Genomic DNA, 21,678 nt, shown 5'->3' with positions numbered 1-21,678 from the left:
AGATTTAATACATGGCGGAATGGAGATAAAAGATTGTTCCTCCTCCAGATCACATAAGCTACCTAACATTGTCCAATTCATGCACTACCCTATTACACGATCGCGGCCGTTGCTGAATCTTCCAGGAGATGAAGTTCAGAGCCAGCAGACTTCATAGTTCAGAGATAAGGTTGTTACTAGTTAGTGAACAACGATGTGCTTTTGTGATGGGAGTTTTTTATTTCCCCCCTATTTGTTATTGCTTTTGTCATGGGAGTTTTTTTATTTTGGAAAATTTTATGTGAAAGCGAGGTGCTGCTCACAGTAAGGTAGTAAGTGCAAATTGTACACGGATTCCAACTGCCAGAAGAGCACCATTGATACACAGTATATTTTCTCAGTTACTTCCTCTTATGTCTACAAATATAAGTTCATTCAAACATCAACACAATCTCCAAAGTGTGACTTTGACTGTAAATATCTATAGAAATAAACTTACGATCAAAGGTAGTAAACTGGGATCCTCGTTATTATACTGCGCTGCAAGTAGATGCGATTTAGCACAACCAATCAAGGTACAAAATGTTAAATGGTTCAAATTTCAGGGAGACAACACCCCTTCAGCCCCAGTCGATGAACGGGAGGGGAGGATAGCCGCCTTCAGGAGGAGGTTGCAGTGACGGCGGCAGGTTGCCCCAGGAGGTGTGCCCCCCCAGTATGTTCCCTGCGCAACAATAACAGAGGAATGAAACATTGCCAATGCAAACTCGCTAAAGGTAAGTGTGATGGAACTCATTAACGAGATAAATCATGATGGAGCATTTGCAAAACGGTGAACCCTATGCTTCCCTGGCAGCTTAAGCACTTGAAAGCATCACAAAATTTCAGAATTCAGAGAAAGGATCAAGAGCATGGTTCCTGCAGACCTGGAAGCTGACAACAGCTCCAAACCAAACAAATTTAAGGCCTTTAATCTGTAGGCCCTCCTTCCTAGTCATCTTGAGGCACCAACCGACAGGCCAGCCTGCAATCGAATAGCCTCGAAACATCCAAACGGCACGCGATCAGTCTCTGGTAGGCACCAAGTCACTAACCAATGGACCCGCTGGCACGTGATCGTGTAATTTAAAACGTCCAAATAGGATGATTGTGTGGCAAGGGCTCAATTCATGGCAGGACAGCTGACTAAACTGAGGATATGATAAGCATATAGCTTATCGCATATCACAATTCTTTCTGTAAGGTGGGTGCCTAGAATTTAGAAATCTTTTGTTGGTTTTCAGAGGAGAATATATTAGTACCTTAATTATGTGTGTTTCTTCTACGAGCAGGTGTTCTCTACTTACAAGTAGAAGTAGGTTTCATCTCATTCAACGGTCATCAACACAATTTTCCCTTCATGGCATGTTAAATGGCAACCCAAATATTTTTTTTAAAAAAAATACTAGATGGAAAAAAATTGTAACACTAGAACTCGAGAAGTGCAATTGTTTATTCTGGATTGGTGAGACCATGAGACACCTACAGTTAAGCACACTTTTCATATATTTACTAGTTACTTGACTGAGTGGGTGGCGTATATAGCTCTTAAAATTTTCATATCCATTGTTTTCAAGTTCGGGCTTCATAAAGAATACTGTAAACAATCTCTAAGCATTGACTGGAATGCAGTAATTAATTGTTTATGAAGCAAAATCTAACTAGTAATTTCAAGGTGAGGCATGCAATCATACAGTTAACTATAACAATATTGTGTTGATAAGAATCTCATGCAATAAAAAGATTACCTGAGGAAGAATTTCTGTCTGCTCCCTGGTATCCAACAAAATTGGGTTGGTTCCCAATAAAATCAGACTGCTGCACCAAGGGTCCAGGCCCAGACCCAGGCCCTGAATGATACAAATTTATTGGAAACATATAAGGCCTATCCATGGACTAAACCAACCTCAGGATTGTTTTAGCGCTGACGGAACTAATAAACAAATGTTTCTCCAAGTTATAAGCATCAGGTGTTACCAATAGTAATTGTAAATATAAGCTTTGTAATGCATTCAAGATAATTAGTCATACCTAACGATTTATACCTAACAAGGCTAAAGGTTCCTTGCTGTACTGGTCATGGGGTTATGCCCTTTTAAGGGGTTGTATGAGTCACCTACACACCTTTTCTTCTATTTAATATAATGATACACACCTCTCCTGCGTGTTCGAGGGTGGAAAAAAGGCTAAATGTTCCTACACTCCAGCAGATTTGTGTACAGACAATTATTTCCTCTGAGGCAGAAGTAAGGGAGACCCAAAAGCTCTGCTTGGATTCCGCAGAGGGGCACAGATATCACCTAAAATCAATTACAGTGTCTGTTGCTCAAATGAAACGGTATGTGTGGAAAATCAAATGTAGGAACATGTGATCTTCAGGAGGCGTTCCATTTTTAGAGTTCTTTAGAGTTTTGAGGTGTTTCATTCAAATAGAATCTAGCCCAAATGCAACATACAACTCGATGGATACTTAAAATTTTAGTATGAGTAGATGTTCAAACAGCCCCTAAGTTGCACCCAATAGCATACCTGTAGGCATGTATTGATTTATACCCTACCAGATGTGTGGATGGCACGCTACTTTAAGAAAAATGCAAACCCTTACCAGATGCAGCTAATGCTGGATTGACACCATCTGGCTTCGGATGGAAGTACCTGCATGAATCCCCATACTTGCAAGTCCCCTGCAACATGAAGGAATTGACCTCAAAATTCAGAGCGGCCTACTCTTGGTGCATGTGAGGCAGCTGCTAAGTTTCCGACGCAGCGTGAGATGACTCACCGTGCAGGACGAAGTGGTGACAGATGCCCTTAGCGAGGGTGCCGTCAGGCAGGAGGAGGGAGGAAGCGCCGCCATGCTGCTCTGCCGACGAAGGAAACAGAGGAGTCAACCGGAAAGACCTGAACGGCCCCGAGCGCGGGTGGCAGACACGGTGTTCGACGAAACGCGCCAACCAGAGAGCAGATGAAGCGACGACTGCGAAGGGGAAGAAGGGGAAGGGAAGGGGAAGGGGAGGGTTTCCGGCTGACCTTGGTGGTGGATGGAGTCGTACCAGAGGGCGCGGGCGCGCTGGTGCTGGACGCTCTGGAGGTGGCGCCTCCGGGCGGCGGGGGTGTCCTGGAACTGCTTGTCGCAGTAGTCGCAGTAGTACTTCCCCAAGGGCATCCTGCTGGGTGTTGGCAGCTCTGCTCTCTGCTAACCTGCAGCAACAAATCCCACACAATTTTTTGCAAGAACTGAGAATTTCCTTTGCTAATCCGAAGCCTAGCCACAACCCTATGTGGCGTTTGGATTCAGACCAGGACAAGAGTAATACTGTATCCTGGCTATCCATTCTTTACGCTTCATTTAATCTTGGTCGTTCATCCATTTAACTATCCCTATCCCATCCTTTATATCCCTTTTATCCAAACGCCACCTTGAGGTACAACCAAAGAAACATCTGTAGTTCAACAGTCCAATGCTTAGATTGCAACTTGCAAGGGTATGACTCAAAAATATCACCCACGAAGACTCGACGCCTCGAAATCTAACCTGATACCAAGAATCTGTTTGGCATAACGCTTTATCTCACAACAGCTTCGATTGGAAAAAAAAAAAAACAAGACCCATCATACCAAACACCTCATGAGAAGAGGCGGCGGAACCATACCAACCACCTCACGAGAAAGAGCCGTTTTTTTAAGAAAGAATTGTAATGGTAGTTTCAAAACTTTGAATTGTAACGGTAAAATAACCCGAAGTAATACCAAACCAAGAATACCATCTACGCGTGTCACATTTCCTCAATCGCATCAGATTTCCACAATCGTCTCAAACGCTGCAATAGCGCAACTTTCAGGTAAGAGCGATCAAATCAGCATACTTCCAGACTGAACAAATAACTACATCTCAATTCTCAACCAAAAGATTTTGGCAACAATCAACAGCAGATACCATCGCCAGTGTGCAATAATCGACAGGAGCAGCACTAGGTAACAATCAACAACAAAATACGGTAGCAGTCTGGGTCTGGAGACAAGGAAACATGGAAAAACGAAGTGAATCCATACATGGATTCAAAGCTACCATAAATACATTCATACTGCTCTATAACAAATTACAAGATCAGCTATGGCAATCTCCAGTAAGCGTCAGTCAGTAGGAAGGGGGGTGCCGTTACATGTCACTGCGACATAGACTACTCAGCTACACAGGTCACATTGTCATACATGTAGGTAAACTTGCATCTTCAACGACAGGCTCGCATGCCTCAGATCATCCAACATCCCAGGGGAAATGCACAATTGCAACCACAGGTTCCAGTCTCAAGGCGCAGTCATTTTCACAATCCAACATAGGAGCATTGCTTCTTTGCATGTTCTGGAATCAATTTTGCAACAATGTCTGCTGGGACTCCTTTCAATTCTGCAGAACAGAGGTGGCAAGCATGTAAGGTGGTGATATACAAAGAACAAACTTGGAACTACACTGCTAGCTGGTTGTAACAGCTATGATAACAATGCTGAATTGAGTAGGCATGAAACATACCGTGAGTCTTGAAATTGAAAAGGGGTGGCAAAAAGCGGCCATTTGGAAGGCGGGTATTAGGATCCCGAAGCTCATCAAAGAATGGGTGAACAAGTGCCTCCACCTGGACAAAAGATTCATAAAGATCTTAGAAAATCATAAAGTCAACAGGGGTAATGCAGGAGCTGGCACACAGGTCTAATGCTATGACTATTTCCATCATGTAATGTACAATGACATGCACTTACAGCAGTGCATCTCAGATTTGGGGAGTACTGGAGTAGCCGAGAGACCAGATCAACAGCTTCTGGCGGCATCCTTTTGTGGAATACCTGAAAGATAAATGTACAAAAAGGCAATTAGTAACACAACAGCAACAGTTTTTTCAGAATATTGTAACAAAATGTAGAAAGATTTGCACCTTGTGCCATGGGTGTGCTTTGATTTGTGGGAACTTAAACTCTGTAGTAATTCGGGTTCATGCATTTAATTTCCTCCCTTGTTGGAGTACCAAGGACCTGCCATACAAAATCAAATTAAGGGTGAATCAGAATTTGTGTTTCTGTAGAAGATAATTTACAAGTTCGCAGAACCGACAACTACCTTGATGATTTCTACAAGTTGGTCCACACCACTTTCACCCGGAAACAAAGGCTGTCGAAATAGTTCTTGTAAGACAATGTGAACTGAAAAGACTTTTGTTGACTTGAATTTTTTTTTAAATAGCAATAAAAATTTGAGACACCTTACCTGCCCTAGCATAAGCTCAGCAAGAACACATCCAGCAGACCAAATGTCAATCGCTGTGGCTATACTCAGTAGCACCAAATATGAGCTCTGGAGCCCTATAGTACCGGGAGCAGATGTACGATATGTTTGGTTCCCCCTTGACCAGAACTTTTGCACTACCAAAGTCACATAGTTTAAGCTGGTGGGTGTGTGGGTTCACCTGTAGTGAAGTTTGAAAATCAATTTCAAAGTACAAAACCATTTCTTCTAGAAAAAGATACAGAAGCAAAATAGAAGATTTTCCAGCATACCAGAAGATTCTGTGGCTTAATATCTCTGTGGCAGACACCGATAGTACCATGAATGTAAGCCAATGCCCTACATATCTGCCAAAAACCAATACAATATCAAATATTGAAAAAGAACAAGCACATCCATTGGAGCAGCCAATATTTAGGTGAAATGAAATATTTTGTTTAGCTTCAACATCAAACATTCTCATACAGGATCCAAAACATAAGCTTTAAAGTATAATTAAAACAATAGGAAAAAGGAAAGGTACAAATCATTACCTGGTACATATACAGCTTCACATAAATAAGTGGCATACGTTGGTTCATCTTGTTGTGATGCTTCACAACTCGATGAACTGTCTCCGGCACATACTCAAGGACCAAGTTTAGATAAAGCTCATCCTTCTCAGTTGTTGAAAAGAAGCAATGCTTCAAAGCAACAACATTAGGGTGGTCAAGAAGGCGCATGGTCTGCAGCTCACGGTTCTTGTAACGCTTATCCTGAAGAACCTTCTTTATGGCAACAGTCTCACCCGTCTCCAAACACTTAGCCTATGAACAGGTGAAATGGCATTGCAAATTAGGAGAGGCATCTGATTACAAAAGGTAGCACGCAAGATATGAAAGATCTAAAATAGGTACAGCGCAATGGAACGTATAATACCACCGACAGCTGCATAATAGAACATATCTAAGTCAGTCACAAGTTGTTGCAACTAACCTGGAAGACAATCCCAAAAGAACCTTGACCTACAATGCGCTCAGCCATGTAGCTCACTGTCTGCAAATGCAACCAATAAATTCGCATTATTAGACATACAAAAAGAAACTGAGAAAATTGATCAGAACAATTCCACACATCATGAATATGTTGGCAATATGCAAACGTAGCACATTAAATTATGGTCCTGTCTTTCAATTATTAGATTCAAGCATGCACTAAAAACATGTACAATAGTTGATAAATCCTGATCAAATGCAGTAAAGCACTCTCACATGTTTTGGTTGACCATTCTTGCCACCAGTAGTGGTGACAATTATGTGCCCAGTTTCAGTCCCTTTCCCATTAATTATGGTTGCTTCAACTTCCTGCAATTGGCATTCACGTAAAATGTTATATCACGGTCCCATTTTTCACATAATCTTGAAGAAATTCCCGAAACAAGATGTCAATGCATCTTCACCTTATCATCTCTAATCTTTATCTCGTTCATCTGATCTTGCAACTTCACCACACCAATGCTGGTGCTGCTGCTGTTCTTGTACCCAGAAGGGGCTACACCAGCTGAAGCCATCTCTTAAGAAAGCCAACGTGCATCAACTCCCCCAACAGCAGCAGATCTATTGGGCTACCTGTAAGTGGATTAGCAACCAAATCGATCAGAGGGATGGTTCTAGATACTGCAATGGCAACATCATTCGCAACGGCAGAGGCTTAATGTCTAACGAGCCGAACTTTGTTAACAAGTAGTACAGCCCATCCCTCGAATATAGGTAAAATGTAAGAAACGAGAACAAGTTCATCCTAGACTTGCAAACACGGCTGAAGTCATGAGCCAAGCAGGCCACCGACAGAAAATAGAGCACAGAATCACCTAATAGTTGACACACATTGCAAGAACCGCTCACGGCTTATCAAAACATCGTAAAACGAAGTCATTCGTGTTTACTGTACCAAAGTTTAGCCATGGCATCGAACTATCTAAGGGCTTTCTTATCTTGACCCTCCTCTCTAAACATATAAAGCCAGACTGGCAGATACTCGTAAAGATACAGACGCTATGTTCATCCGCGAAGCAAAACTTCCCCCTTCTAAATGGCCTTAGAATGGAAGGGAAAAAAAAAGCTCGACTGTATGTCTCGGCCAGAACTCAAGCATATCAAGGCAACGTGCTCCGAACTCTTGCAAAGTCAAAGCAAATAATCCTAATTTAGGACCCCCTCTGAATCTGTTCAGGGGGCATTTCCGAGCCTGTAACGAAGGGGAACAAGCAAATCAACAAAGAATTGACGGCTTGGGCACTAATTGATGGATTTCATTTCGCATGGAAGCTAGAGCAGCACCTATGCACCGATAGACAAGAGGAACAGAAGTCATGAGATCCGCGCAAACGCTCTAGCGTCTAGGCTGACTAAATCACTAAAAACATGAACACGAACTCAGAGATAGAGCGCATCTTTCACAGAACGATACCAACTTCGTCAAGAACCCAGGAAACGCTCCAGAAATCGTCACTGACCCGCGCGAAGAACAGGCCCAACCCGGCGGCGAACGGTCCGCGCCTCCCACCGGGAAAAGGCAGATCCCAGGAGACGGATGACCAGAGCTCCCAGAACCGCCAGCGGCGCACGGAAACATGGACCAAGAACGGAGCGCCCATTCGCGGTCACAAACGACCAACAGAGAAGAACAAACCGAAAAAACAAACAGCCAAATCTAGGAGAAAGAACAGATGGGTTTCCATGCCTCTAACCTCCCCCTGTTGCCTCCCTCCTTCCTCCACCAAAGAAATCTCTCTGCTCCCCTCCGAGATGGTTCCTCCGCTTCGCCTTCTCCCTCCTCCGCCTCCTCTCCACCAGTCTACCTCCCTGTTCTCTGGCTGCTCGCCCTCCTCTCCCCTCCTTTCCTCCCCCTTTCTACCTCCTCCCACCCCCGCCTCTTCTTTCCGCTTGTCGGGACGCAGGCACAGCAGAATACTGCTCCCAACGCGACGCAGCGACCGAAATGATTTGTGCCTGCCTGCCTGCCTGCTGCCGAGGCCTGCAGTCAAAGCACCCAGCACCACCACACGACGCCCGCGCGCACCATGTGGGTCACGTTCCTCACGGGCCCCACCTGTCAACCAAGCGTTCTCGGCACGAGTCACGTGCACACAGGGCGCCGGATCCCTTGGGGTTTTGGTTGGGCCACGCCTTTTGACTGGTCAAATCCGCGGGGCCCGCTGCCCGGACTGCGTCGGGGGCGGGGCTCGGTTACTGTTCGCCTGCGCTGCCCCCTGCACGCTGCCGCGTGGAGGCGAGCGCGGTCAGGGCCCACGCCGCAGCGGGTGGGATCCGGTGGCGGGGGGTTCCCCGTTTGTCCGTTATTTTTACCGCATCTGGGCACGCGAGATTCGAATACTGGGGTGTCGTGCGAGGGCGAGGAAAAGACGGTCGTGCCCCTGGGCTTGGTTAGATCTGGGCTCTTGTTTTGCAGCCTGTTCGGCTGAACTGCTTCTAGGTTCTTTCAACTTGTTAGAACACTATTAAATTATCCAAATTCAGCCGAAAATGGAGGTGGGTGGCAGAGCAGCGAGGACGGAGGACCACCGCACCGGCACTCGCGAGAGACTGTTGACTGGAACCGGTGAGCTGGTGCAAGTGAGGTGAGCCGCGCTTTACAGGACCGCAGGTGCAGGTACTCCCAACCCCGCGGTGCGTTCTAATTTGAAATTTCAAATCTGGACGACCGTGGAACGTGGATCAGTGGATAGATAACTTACGCATGTATGGCCTATTAAATATAGGCGAAAAAAAACTAATTGCACAGTTTGGTTGGAAATCGCGGGACGAATGTTTTAAGACTAATTAGTCCATGATTAGCCATAAGTGCTACAGTAACTAACATGCGCTAATGATGGATTACTTAGGCTTAATAAATTTGTCTCACAGTTTCCAGGCGAGCTATGTAATTAGTTTTTTTATTATCCGAAAACCCCTTCCGACATCCCTAAAACATCCGATGTGACATTTAAAAATTTTTATTTCGCGAACTAAACACACCCCTAGTTGGTACTGCAGTTTGTCATGCTTAGTTTTAGTTAAACTATAAAAACTGCTATAAACAAAATCGAAGCTACACTTATAATAAAGTATATCAAGAAAATTAGTGTATGACATGTGAAACAGAATGCTACGAAAATGTAGTATGGTATAGATGTGATAGTGAACCAAACAACTGCCTAAAAAGCTATGACATGACTACAATGGTAAGTTATGGTGATGAACCAAGCATACCCTTATTACAAGCAATGTTCTTCTTATGCGGAGCAACTAGGCGCGACATGGTGGCTATTAGAGCCTATTTGGATTGTTTCCATTAGTTTCCCACACCATAGCTGTGCGTGAGCCAAAAGCTTGTGGCATGGCAAACTTACGATAAACTTAGGAAGCCATCCAAACAAAGAGCTAAGTTTTTGTGCCAAGTTGTGGCCAACTATGGAAGCAATCCAAATAGACCTATTTACGAATACTCTAGATTATATCGACCAATGGATTTACATATTGGCCCCGTTCGACTTACCTTAAAAGCCGACTTGTTCGGCTTCTTTTTTCAGCCGGAACAGTATTTTTCTCTTACAATAATTTAGCTTTGGCTTATTTTTTCAGCAAATTTCAGCCAAACGAACGGGGCCATTATCGGAGTACCATGGAGAAATGCCTAGTGCCTCAACTAACAAAAGTTCAAAACCGTTGCCCCATGGAGCGTTAGCAAATGAATTTGTCTGTCTTGGTTATGTAACTTTATGAGAGAAAGAAGGACCGTAAAAAGGTTTTGCCACAAGATAAGGTGTTTTTTCTCAAGTGTTAGCTTGAACTTAGAGCTTGATAGCCTTGGTTCTCCTTTCATAGGAGGTTTGTACATCTATTCCAAAGCCAACAACATTATTAGCGTGCATTGCTCGTGCACTTCTGAGCTCACACATTTTATGCGGACCAAGAGAAGAGGAATGCAAAGTTGGGCTCTAGTGAAATTATATATGAGCAAGGCTTATAATCATGTGAAGTTCGGATTCTTGAGAAGTATGATGACCAAGTTGTGTTTCCATTGATGTGGTCATGAATTGTTTCACAACAGTCTTATCGTATTAAAGTTAATGGTGAGCTTGCTAACAAGATGTAATTGATTCATGACATGGTTTGAGACAAGGAGATCCATCTCCCCTTTTTATGTTCTTGATATGCACTAAAGCATTATCTTGTCTTTTGAATGTAGACAACAATAGTGATGACGTTGAAGAGATCAGTATATGTAACGATGTCCCGAGTATCAATCATCTTGTCGGGTTCATAAAACCGGGGTCCCTAATGGACCCGCTTCCCTACAAAACTCGGCCCAGCAGGCGGCGCAACGACAGCACACGCCTGGGCCGACCTAGATACACAATGACAGGCCAAGACCACGATTCGGTCCTCGACCGACACCTTCGGCCAAGAGATCTGGTCGAAGCCCCGGCCTCTGGGTCGCGGGCTCCGCCTCGCCCGACCTCTTTCTCCGACCAAGGATACGCTGGACCTCTGCTCGCTGGTCTTTCCCGACCGACACGGTCGGGGACGACCGGGAATGACCGACCGGGGACGCTCGCTCGGTGTGGGTCTCAGGAGCAGGCGAAGCAGATAAGATAAGACGCTCAAGTCAACCGTAATACCAAGGACCGTACCCTGCCATGCCCTATGCACCTACAAGACGATGCCTCCAGGTCATGACAGACGGACACTATATAACCTTCCAGACATGTCAGACCATAAATTGTATTGTGGGCGTCGACATTTGTCGTACGCCCATACCAGGCGAACACGGTAGAGCCTAACAGACACGTCTAGGCATAAACAGTGTTGTGGATGCTGGTAGTCATCCCGTACCTGATGGCGTGAGCAACAAGACTAGGCAGCACACGTATACACTTTCTCTCTTTCTCTCTGACCTGTAAGGCCATCCCTTTCAACTATAAAAGGAGATGCGCTCTCTCCTGAAAAAGAATGCTCTCTCTCTCTCGAAGACTCTCTCGATGACTCAAGAACACAATAGCTCAACAAGCTTTAGAGACACATAGAGCATACGCTCCAATACTTAGCATATGTTAGAGCCCCATCACTCTCGACCACTCAGTTCAGAGTTCGACCGGGCCTCTAACACCCCTATTCATATTCCTATTTGTTTGTAACCCCACAGCAAACTTTGAGCACCGGGGCTCAGGAATAAAGTCATCGACCGACTGAAACTCGACGTAGGACACATTGCCTGAACCAGTATAAATCTTGTGTCATTGAGTGCTAGGCCACATCCCATCACAATGCATGGCAAAACTATAAATATTTACTTGTTGGTCACTTTTCGCACCGACAGTTGGCGCCGTTAGTGGGGAAGACGTTATGCGTTCACGCTTTTGGTCATCGGATGGCCCACCTTTCCACCATCTTCGACATGGCGGGCTCGAGCGATACGATTCGCTTTGGCTCACTGGAGTTTCCCATGCTCCCACCTATTGGGATGTGGGTTCCTCCTGTCTTCGAGCCGCTCCAAACCTTCCTCTTTAGAAGTCTGGACTTCATCGCCGACTAGCTCAGCGTACTATGCCTCCACAAGGAGGCGCTCGTCTCGACATCAACTGGAGGAGGAGCGCCCTCCACCGTCCCCGGGCCACTCGATGACCTCAACATCGAGACACTCGTGCTTCGCCTCGAGCCCATGCTGGGCTCGAACCCCACGATGAGTGATGTACATATTGTTCTTTACTTACTATTTAATACCTTCCGCCGACTCTTCGGAGGGACCCCATTGTCCTCACCACGACCGTCGTACGACCGGTTCCCCTATGGCTTTGTGTCCCCTGTGGATGCGTACGCACGGGGGCTCCGAAAGATGCTGACGCTGCCCCCTCTCACGTCCGAGTTCGTGGGGATGGCGGGCTACGCTCCCGCCTCCTTCCGCGACCTCATCGATGATGAGGTCAAAAGCGACGTCTCCAGCATCGACGATGTCGTGGCACCTGGCCACCCTCTATCCTGAGAGTGCGATATGGCTGACACCCTGGGACAGCCATCGGTGGTAGTGGAGTCTGTGTAGACTCACACCCCTCCAAACCCCCGTGCGAAGGACCTAGCGCGTGCGTAGGAGCACGACGAGGAGTTATGACAAAGGTGGCAGAGCCAGCTACCACCTACACTAGAGCGCTCGGTGTAGCACGCTGCCCCACATGCACGTAACCTGGTGAGCGACGCTCGGGGTCACGCCCGTGAGGTCCAGCGTAACATCCTGGATGGAGGAAACATCCCCCCTTAGTTTGCTCGGGCTGGCTAGAACATCGTTGCTACGACGATGCTTCTGTGTGGCCTCCCCGAGCCTACCAACCCCTAGGAACAAGCAATCCATCAGGACCTCCGAGCGCTGGTGGAGACCGCTGCCGTTTAGTTGGCGGAGAGCTCCGCGTTGCGACACCGGCTCGTGGCCTCTTGCTCGACTAGGGGACTTGGGCCGCACTAGTCGAATCGCTACACCGACCACCTGTGCGCGGCCCAAACCATGATACTCGCAGCATCATCAACAATCGACGCTACTCCTAGCACGATGATGACATCCATCGAATGGTGGCAAGAGCAGGCGGTGCGAGCCTCGGCCTGACCATCAAGGAGTACGAGGACACGCGCCCCAAGCATGGCGGCCGACCGAAGGACTAGAGCCCTAGCCCCTATGGCTTGGGGCCATAGGCTTTTGGTCACCACATCTAGAAAGCATCGTTCCCATAGCTCTTCCGACCACCCACCAACATCGCCAGGTACACCGGGGAGACGAACTAGGTATATGGCTCGAAGACTTCCGGCTCGCCTGCCGAGCCAGAGGAGTGGATGATGACTACTTCATCATCTAGTACCTCCCCATCTATATGGGGGAGCATGTTCGAGCATGGCTCGAATTCCTTCTACTTGATAGCATCCATGACTGGGCGGACCTCAAGAGGGTCTTCGTCAGAAATTTCCATGGGACCTATGTCTATCCTAGGAATTCCTAGGACCTTAAGAGCTACCAACAGGAGCCCAATGAGTCCCTATGGGATTATATCCGCAGGTTCTCAAAGCAATGCAACTCCCTTCCTAATGTCGTCGATGTAGACGTTGTCAGCGTGTTCCTCTCTAGGACAACCTACAAGTCCTAGATCCACAAGCTCGGCTGTGTGAAGCCCTGTACCACCCGTGACCTGCTTGACATCACCATAAAACCACACCTCCAATGAGAAGGTAGTCAGAGCGGTCTTTAGCAACGGTTGGGTGAAAGGTCCTAATGGCTAGAGGGGGGTGAATAGCCTAATAAAAATTTTTACAACAACACTTAACAAAATGATTAGACAATTATGAGGCGAAGCAAGTGTTGCGCTAGCCTACTCAAAATGCAAGCCACCTACCATAATTCTAGTTTAGATAGTGTCTATTCACACAATAGCTATGACATTATCCTATGTTAGTGTGCTCTCAAAAGCTGACTAAAGAGCCACACCAACCAAGCAAGCAAGCTCTCATAACTAGCTACACTAAAGAGCTTGACGACTAGTTTGCGGTAATGTAAAGAGAGTGATCAAGAAGGTTATACTGCCGTGTAGATGAAGAAACCAATCAATCACAAGGATGAATAACAACGAAGACCAATCACCTCGGAATCAATGATGAACACAATGATTTTTTTACCGAGGTTCACTTGCTTGCCGGCAAGCTAGTCCTCGTTGTGGCGATTCACTCACTTGGAGGTTCACGCGCTAATTGGCTTCACACGCCAAACTCTCAATAGGGTGCCGCACAACCAACATAAGATGAGGATCACACAAGCCACGAGCAATCCACTAGAGTACCTTTTGGCGCTCCACCGGGGAAAGGTCAAGAACCCCTCACAATCACCACGATCGGAGCCGGAGACAATTACCACCCTCTGCTCAACGATCCTCGCTGCTCCAAGCTGTCTAGGTGGCGGCAACCACCAAGAGTAACAAGCAAAATCCATAGCGAAACATGAACACCAAGTGCCTCTAGATGCAATCACTCAAGCAATGCACTTGGATTCACTCCCAATCTCACTATGATGATGAATCAATGATGGAGATGAGTGGGAGGGCTTTGGCTAAGCTCACAAGGTTGCTATGTCAATGAAAATGGCCAAAGGTTGTGAGCTTAAGCCGGCTATTAGGCTTAAATAGAAGCCCCCATGAAATAGAGCCGTTATACCCCTTCACTGGGCATAACGCGGGGTGACCGGACACTCCGATCCAACTGACCGGATGCATCGGTCATGAATACCGAACGTGTCCGGTCGGCATACCGGACATGTCCGGTAGCCCCCAGACTACCACGTGTCCAGTTCAAAACAAGGTAACCGTTGCAGCACACTTTCATGCGATCGGACGCTCAGACCGGACACAGAACTATGAATGATCGGACGCTGAGCCACTGAGTCTGGTTGAGTCCAGTAAGCCACCAGGCCGATCGGACGTGTCTGTTAGAAAACGACCAGACGCTGAGCCTCAGCGTCCGATGGAGTACAGTAAGCATCCATGCTCGACCGGATGCGTCCGGTGATACCAGACCGGACGCTGCCAGCGTCTGATCGACTGTACTGCCAAACATTGTGTTTTCTGATTCACACCGGACGCGTCCGGTGTGGCGACCAGACGCGTCCGGTCGCTGAGTTCATCGCCAAATACCGGATGTGTCCGGACGCGTCCGGTCACTCTGTAACCAACGCGATTAACTCCCTTTTAGCTCTATCTTGTTCACCCTTGCTCAAATGTGCCAACCACCAAGTGTATCACCTTGTGCACATGTGTTAGCATATTTTCACAAACATTTTCAAGGGTGTTAGCACTCCACTAGATCCTAAATGCATATGCAATGAGTTAGAGCATCTAGTGGCACTTTGATAACCGTATTCCGATATGAGTTTCACCCCTCTTAATAGTACGGCTATCAAACCTAATTGTGATCACACTCTCTAAGTGTCTTGATCACCAAAACAAAATAGCTCCTATGGTTTATACCTTTGCCTTGAGCTTTTTATTTTTCTCTTTCTTCTTTCCAAGTCCAAGCACTTGATCATCATCATGTTATGATCTTCATTTGCTTCACCACTTGGAATGTGCTACCTATCTCATGATCACTTGATAAGCTAGGTTAGCACTTAGGGTTTTATCAATTCACTAAAACCAAACTAGAGCTTTCATCAGGACAGGGGCAAGGCCAAGTGCGAGGACCAAGGCGAGGGCTCCTCCACACAAAGGGGCAAGAAGAACAAGAAGGATCAGCGCTAACTGGCCAACCTAGCTTTGGTCGTCGTGACCGATCGTGTGGTCAAGCAGCCCCAATAGGGCGAGCCTGACCATTTTGATAAGCTCATAGAGAGTCCATGCACCAACCACGCCTATCCCATCAAACACCTCTACAAGGACTGTGAGCTCCTTAAGCTCTTCCTGCGGCAAGCCAGCAAGTCAAAGGAAGGGAAAGGCAAGGAGGACGTGACCAAGAAGGGAGGCACGATGAGCAAGGATGAAGACGACTTCCCTGACCCTGAGGAATACCTCATGATCTTTGGGGGATTCGACACCATCCACTCCAAGCGTCAGCACAAGGTACGCTATAGAGAGGCATACGCCGCTAAGTCGGCCATCCCCTCTTTCCTTAGCTGGTTAGACTCCCCGATCACTTTTGATCAGAGAGACCATCCTTCCCATGTCACCCAACTGGGTCGCTACCCACTCGTTGTCGACCCCATCATCCACAAGAAGCACCTCACCAAGGTGTTGATGGACGGAGGTAGAGACCTCAACATTCTCTACATCGACACCCTCGACGCCATGTGCATCCCTTGGTTGGAGCTCCACCCAGTGAGCTCTCCCTTCCATGGTATGATCCCAGGGACATAGGCATACCTACTCAGGCAGATCGACCTGCCCGTCACGTTTGGTGACCGAGCCAATTTCCGCTCTGAGGTCCTAACCTTCGAGGTGGTGGACTTTTCGGGGTCCTACCATGCCATCTTGGGGCGGCCATGTTACGCCAAGTTCATGGTGATCCCCAACTACACCTACCTCAAGCTAAAGTTGCCAAGATCGAATGGCGTCATCACCATGGGTAGCACCTTTCCGCACACCTACACGTGCGATCGCGAGCATTACGAGCTCGCCACTGCCGTCATCAACTCCACCGAGCTCCCAGAGGTCGGGAATTTGGTGACTCCAGCAGTCCCCGACTATAATGAGCTGACCTCCTCAAGTGCCTTCCATCTGACCGAGGAAACCAAGGCACTGGAGATCGACCCCATCGACCCAACCAAGACGATTTGGGTTGGGACCAAGCTCTCGGCCAAATAGGAAAGCGAGCTCACCGACTTCCTACGGGCAAATCACGATGTCTTTGCGTGGAAGCCTTCTAACATGCAGGGCATACCAAGGGAGGTCGCTGATCACGCACTATGCGTCGTCCTAGGCTCAAAGCCCGCTAGGCAACGCCTGCGTCGCTTTGATGATGAGAGGCGCAGGGCCATAGGCAAGGAGATCGACAAACTTCTGGCAGCTAGATTCATCAAATAGGTATACCATTCTGATTGGCTAGCTAATCTTGTTCTTATGAAAAAAGAAGAATTGGAAATGGAGAATGTGTGTTGATTATACTGGCCTGAACAAGTGAAAGGTCCTAATATGGCTAGAGGGGGGGGGTGAATAGCCTATTCGAATTCTACAAATCAACTAGAGCAATTTGATTAGTATGACAAATGGCGAAATGCAAACTTGCTCTAGCTCTACAAGGGTTGCAAGCCACCTATCCAACAATTCTAGTAGCAATGATCACTTGACACACAACTTGCAATCCTACTAGCTTGATGAAATAGAATAACAATGCAAGCTCTCAATTCTAATTACACTAAAGAGCTTGCTACAACTAGTTTGCAAGAATGTAAGTGAGTGAGTAGGATGATTACACCGCCGTGTAGAGGAATGAATCAATCACAAGATAAAGATTAAGCCAGTCACCCGAAAGTATGCTATGTTTGGCTTTCTTCCATTCAATAGCTCATAAGGTGTCTTCTCCATCATGGGGTGACAATAGAGTCGGTTGCTATAGTAGCAAGCCGTGTTGATTGCTTCGGCCCAAAATGAATGACTCACATTGTACTCACTCAACATTGATCTTGCCATGTCAATCAAAGTTCTATTCTTTCTTTCAACTAAGCCATTTGATTAAGGAGTATACTTGGCCGAGAATTGATGTCTAATTCCAAATTCATCACACAACTCATCAATTCTAGTATTCTTGAATTCACTACCATTGTCACTTCTAACTTTCTTGATGGTTGTTTCAAACTCATTGTGAATACCCTTGACAAAAGATTTGATTATTACAAACACATCACTCTTATCAACAAGAAAGAAGACCCATGTATATCTAGTGAAATCATCCATAATCACAAATCTATATTGTTTCCACCAATGCTAGTGTATGTGGTTGGTACAAACAAGTCCATGTGCATTAATTCAAATGCCTTAGATGTGCTCATCATACTCTTCTTTGGATGCGTGTTACCAACTTGCTTTCTGGCTTGACATGCACTACATAGCTTATCTTTCTCAAAAGTGACATCTTTCAAGCCTCAAACTAGGTCATGCTTGATTAACTTGTTTAATTGTTTCATTCCAACATGACCAAGCCTTCTATGCCATAATCAACCCATGCTAGATTTAGTGATCAAACATGTTGACAATTGAGCTTCTCTAGCATTGAAATCAACAAGTATAGATTCTCATATCTAAATCCTTTGAATATCAAGTTAGAGCCATCTATACTTATGATCTCTACATCATCCACACCAAATATGCACTTGAAACCAAGATCACACAATTGAGCTACCGACAAAAGGTTGAAGTTCAAGCTCTCTACTAGTAGCACATTGGAAATGCTCAAGTCATTGGATATTGCAATCTTACCAAGCCCTTTTACCTTGCCTTTTCCATTGTCACCAAATGTGATACTATCAAACCCATTGCTCTTGTTTTCATTTATTGAATTGAACATTCTTGGATCACTGGTCATGTGTTGTGTGCACCCACTATCAAGCACCCAATGTCTTCCTCCGGCTTTATAATTTATCTACAAAAGAAGATCAATTCTTTTTAGGTACCCAAACTTGCTTGGGTCCTTGTAGGTTAGTTACCAAGGTCTTTGGTACCCAAATGGCCTTCTTCTTTGGGCCCACAATTGGTGTACCAACGAACTTAGCATTCACACCGTTGGCACCCTTATAAAGCATGTAACAAGAATCAAATTTGATTGAGGATACATTAGGTAGCTTGTTCTTGTTAGTCTTGCAATTTTGCTCTATATGCCCAACTTACTTGCATCTATTGCAAAACTGACCATTGCCCTTCACAAAGCTAGCTTTGGGAGTGACAAAGGCCGCCTTGCCTTTCTTGGGGGTATAGCCTAATCCCTCTTTGTTGAGAGAAAACCTTTGGCTACCCAAGCACTTTAGCAAGCGGGCTTCTCCACCATAGGCATGCCTAAGGCACAAGTGAGCTCATTCACCTCCTTCTTGAGGATCTTATTTTCCACCATTAGTGAGGTTTCACAAGTGAGACCATCACTCAAAGGTGAAGTAGAAGTGGTAGTGCTACAAGAAGTGTTAGTGAGAGCAATAAAAATAGATTCATCAATAAGATCCCATGTTAGTCCCACATCACATGATATGATCACTTTCTTGGCTTCCTCCACTTTGACTTGCTCAATGAGAGAGGAGTGAGCCTTTTCAAGCTTAGAGTGAGCTTTGCCAAGCTTCTCATAGGCTTCCGTTAGCCTCTCATTAGTAGCATTGAGCTCATCAAAGGATTGCTCAAGAAATTTTACTTTCTTGCGCAATTCTTTGCACTCCTTTCTCTTCATCTCATTGCAAGCGTGCACTTGCTCACACATGTCCAAGAGCTCCTCCTTGGTGTACTCCTCATCCTCATCATCATCATTATCATTCCTACAAGAGTCACTTTCACATTCATCATCATCACTCTCATCATAATTTACCTTGGTGGGCTTTGCCATGAGACATGTCGATGGAGTGTCGAAGATGGAGAGCTTCTTATTGATGGCGATACTTGCTAGTGCTCTCTTGATAGATTTCTTGTCATCATCACTAGAGCTATCACCATCCGAAGAACCATCACTATCTCAAGTGACTACATAGCCTCCACCCTTCTTCTTCTTTTGGAAGGTCATTCTCTTCTCCTTCTTCTCCTTCTTTTCATTTTTATCTTTCTTGTGCTTCTTCTTCTCATCTTCATCATTATCACTATTGTAGGGACAATTTGCTACAACATGATCGGAGCTCTTGCAATTGTAGCATCTTCTCACATACTCTTTGCTCTTGGTGTGATCTCTCCTCTTTCTTGCACCATAGCCCTTCTTCTTCATGAATTTGCCCATCTTGCGCACAAATAGAGCCATGGCTTCATCATCAATGTCACTAAGATCATCATCATCACTTGATTCTTTCTTGGACTTGCCCTTATTCTTGGATGATGATGAGCTAGCCTTGAATGCTATACCCTTCTTCTTCTTGTCTTCTTCTTCCTTCTTGTCCTCCTTGGCATCCCCTCCCTTTTCACACGGTATGTCTCTTGTGTCATAACATCACCTAGTACTTGATTGGGGGTAATCTCCTTCAATCCTCCTCTTATGATGAGCAATCTCAACATCTCAAATCTTGGAGGTAGGCACATCAAGAACCGATGAGAGACATCATCATCCTTGATCTTCTCTCCCAATGCCTTCAAATCATTAACAATGACTTGCAATCGATGGAACATCTCTGGAATGCTCTCATCATCCTTCATCTTGAAACTTGTCAACTTGTCCTTGAGGATATACAACTTGGCACTCTTCACCGCCGGTGTGCCCTCATATGTTTCTTCCAATCTTTTCCACACCTCATTTGCTCTTTCACAATCCTTGATTTGCTCAAACACCTTGTAATCAATGGCATTGTATATGGTGTTGAGAGCCATTGTATTGCATTGCTTGTTGATCTTATCTTGGTTGGTTGGATCATCGGGATCGATGATAGCATAGTCATTCTTGGTCACTTCCCATACTTGATCATTGATTGAACCAAGATACATCCTTATCTTTCTCTTCCAATAATCATAGCATGTGCCATCAAAGAACGGTGGTTTGCCCCTGACATGGTTGAACACAACTTGAGCCATAATTTGACACCGAGGTTGTTAAGCCTTCAATCAAACGGTGACCATGGCTCCGATACCACTTGAAAGGTCCTAATATAGCTAGAGGGGGGGTGAATAGCCTATTCAAATTCTACAAATCAACTAGAGCAATTTGATTAGTATGACAAATGGTGAAATGCAAACTTGCTCTAGCTCTACAAGGGTTGCAAGCCACCTATCCAACAATTCTAATAGCAATGATCACTTGACACACAACTTGCAATCCTACTAGCTAGATGAAATAGAATAACAATGCAAGCTCTCAATTCTAATTATACTAAAGAGCTTGCTACAACTAGTTTGTAAGAATGTAAGTGAGTGAGTAGGATGATTATACCGCCATGTAGAGGAATGAACCAATCATAAGATGAAGATTAAGCCAATCACCAGGAGAATACAAATGACAACAGACAACCGATTTTCTCCCGAGGTTCACGTGCTTGCCAACACGCTAGTCCCCGTTGTGTCGACCAACACTTCGTGGTTTGGCGGCTAAGAGGTGTTTCACAAACCTCATCCACATGATTGGACACCGCAAGAACCTACCCACAAGTGAGATAACTCAATGACACAAGCAATTTACTAGAGTTACCTTTTGGCACTCCGTCGGGGAAGGTACAACTCCCCTCACAATCACCGAAGACGGCCACGAACTATCACCAACTCATGCTGATCCTCCACCGCTACACCAAGCTGTCTAGGTGGTGGCAACCACCAAGAGTAACAAGCGAAATCTGCAGTGCAACATGAATACCAAGTGCCTCTAGATGCAATCACTCAAGCAATGCACTTGGATTCTCTCCCAATCTCACAAAGATGATGGATCAATGATGGAGATGAGTGGGAGTGCTTTGGCCAAGCTCACAAGGTTGTTATGTCAATGAAAATATGCAAGAGAGTGAGCTTGAGCTGGCCATGGGGCTTAAATAGAAGCCCCCACGAAATAGAGCCATTGTACCCCTTCATTGGGCACTGATCGGGGTGACCGGACGCTCCGGTCCTACTGACCGGACACAGGGCTCAGCGTCCGGTCGCCCGATGGCGGCCACATGTCATCCTACGTTTAATTATGACCACCAAATCTCAATGGTCGACAGTTGACCGGACGCTCCGGCACAAGTGA

General features: G+C 45.9%; 1 protein-coding gene and 1 pseudogene across 1 annotated transcript; both read right to left on the bottom strand.

Moving 5' to 3' along the window:
• Positions 1 to 487: 487 nt before the first annotated feature.
• Positions 488 to 3,495, bottom strand: LOC136451852 (zinc finger CCCH domain-containing protein 3-like). The gene is made up of 5 exons (XM_066452542.1): positions 3,049 to 3,495; positions 2,811 to 2,881; positions 2,624 to 2,723; positions 1,767 to 1,868; positions 488 to 703 (listed from the first exon to the last, which is right to left on the bottom strand). The coding sequence occupies exons 1-5, from the start codon at positions 3,182 to 3,184 to the stop codon at positions 600 to 602; spliced, it is 513 nt and encodes a 170-aa protein (XP_066308639.1). The 5' UTR covers positions 3,185 to 3,495; the 3' UTR covers positions 488 to 599.
• Positions 3,496 to 3,892: 397 nt separating this feature from the next.
• LOC136449741 (glycogen synthase kinase-3 homolog MsK-3-like) lies at positions 3,893 to 8,238 on the bottom strand (annotated as a pseudogene).
• Between the last annotated feature and the right edge of the window lie 13,440 nt (positions 8,239 to 21,678).

Source organism: Miscanthus floridulus, chromosome 5 (genome assembly GCF_019320115.1).
Source record: "Miscanthus floridulus cultivar M001 chromosome 5, ASM1932011v1, whole genome shotgun sequence".
Classification (NCBI taxonomy): Eukaryota; Viridiplantae; Streptophyta; class Magnoliopsida; order Poales; family Poaceae; genus Miscanthus; species Miscanthus floridulus.
The sequence above is the reverse complement of the archived record's forward strand: the minus strand, read 5'-3'. Positions and strand labels throughout refer to the sequence as shown.

Excerpts from the sequence above, each read along its gene's own strand:
- LOC136451852 (XM_066452542.1), bottom strand. The coding sequence starts at position 3,184 with ATGCCCTTGGGGAAGTACTACTGCGACTACTGCGACAAGCAGTTCCAG. Across the intron at positions 2,724-2,810 it reads AGGGCATCTGTCACCACTTC|GTCAATTCCTTCATGTTGCA; the intron begins GTCCTGCACGGT and ends CTGAATTTTGAG. Across the intron at positions 704-1,766 it reads AGACAGAAATTCTTCCTCAG|GGAACATACTGGGGGGGCAC; the intron begins GTAATCTTTTTA and ends ATTGTTGCGCAG.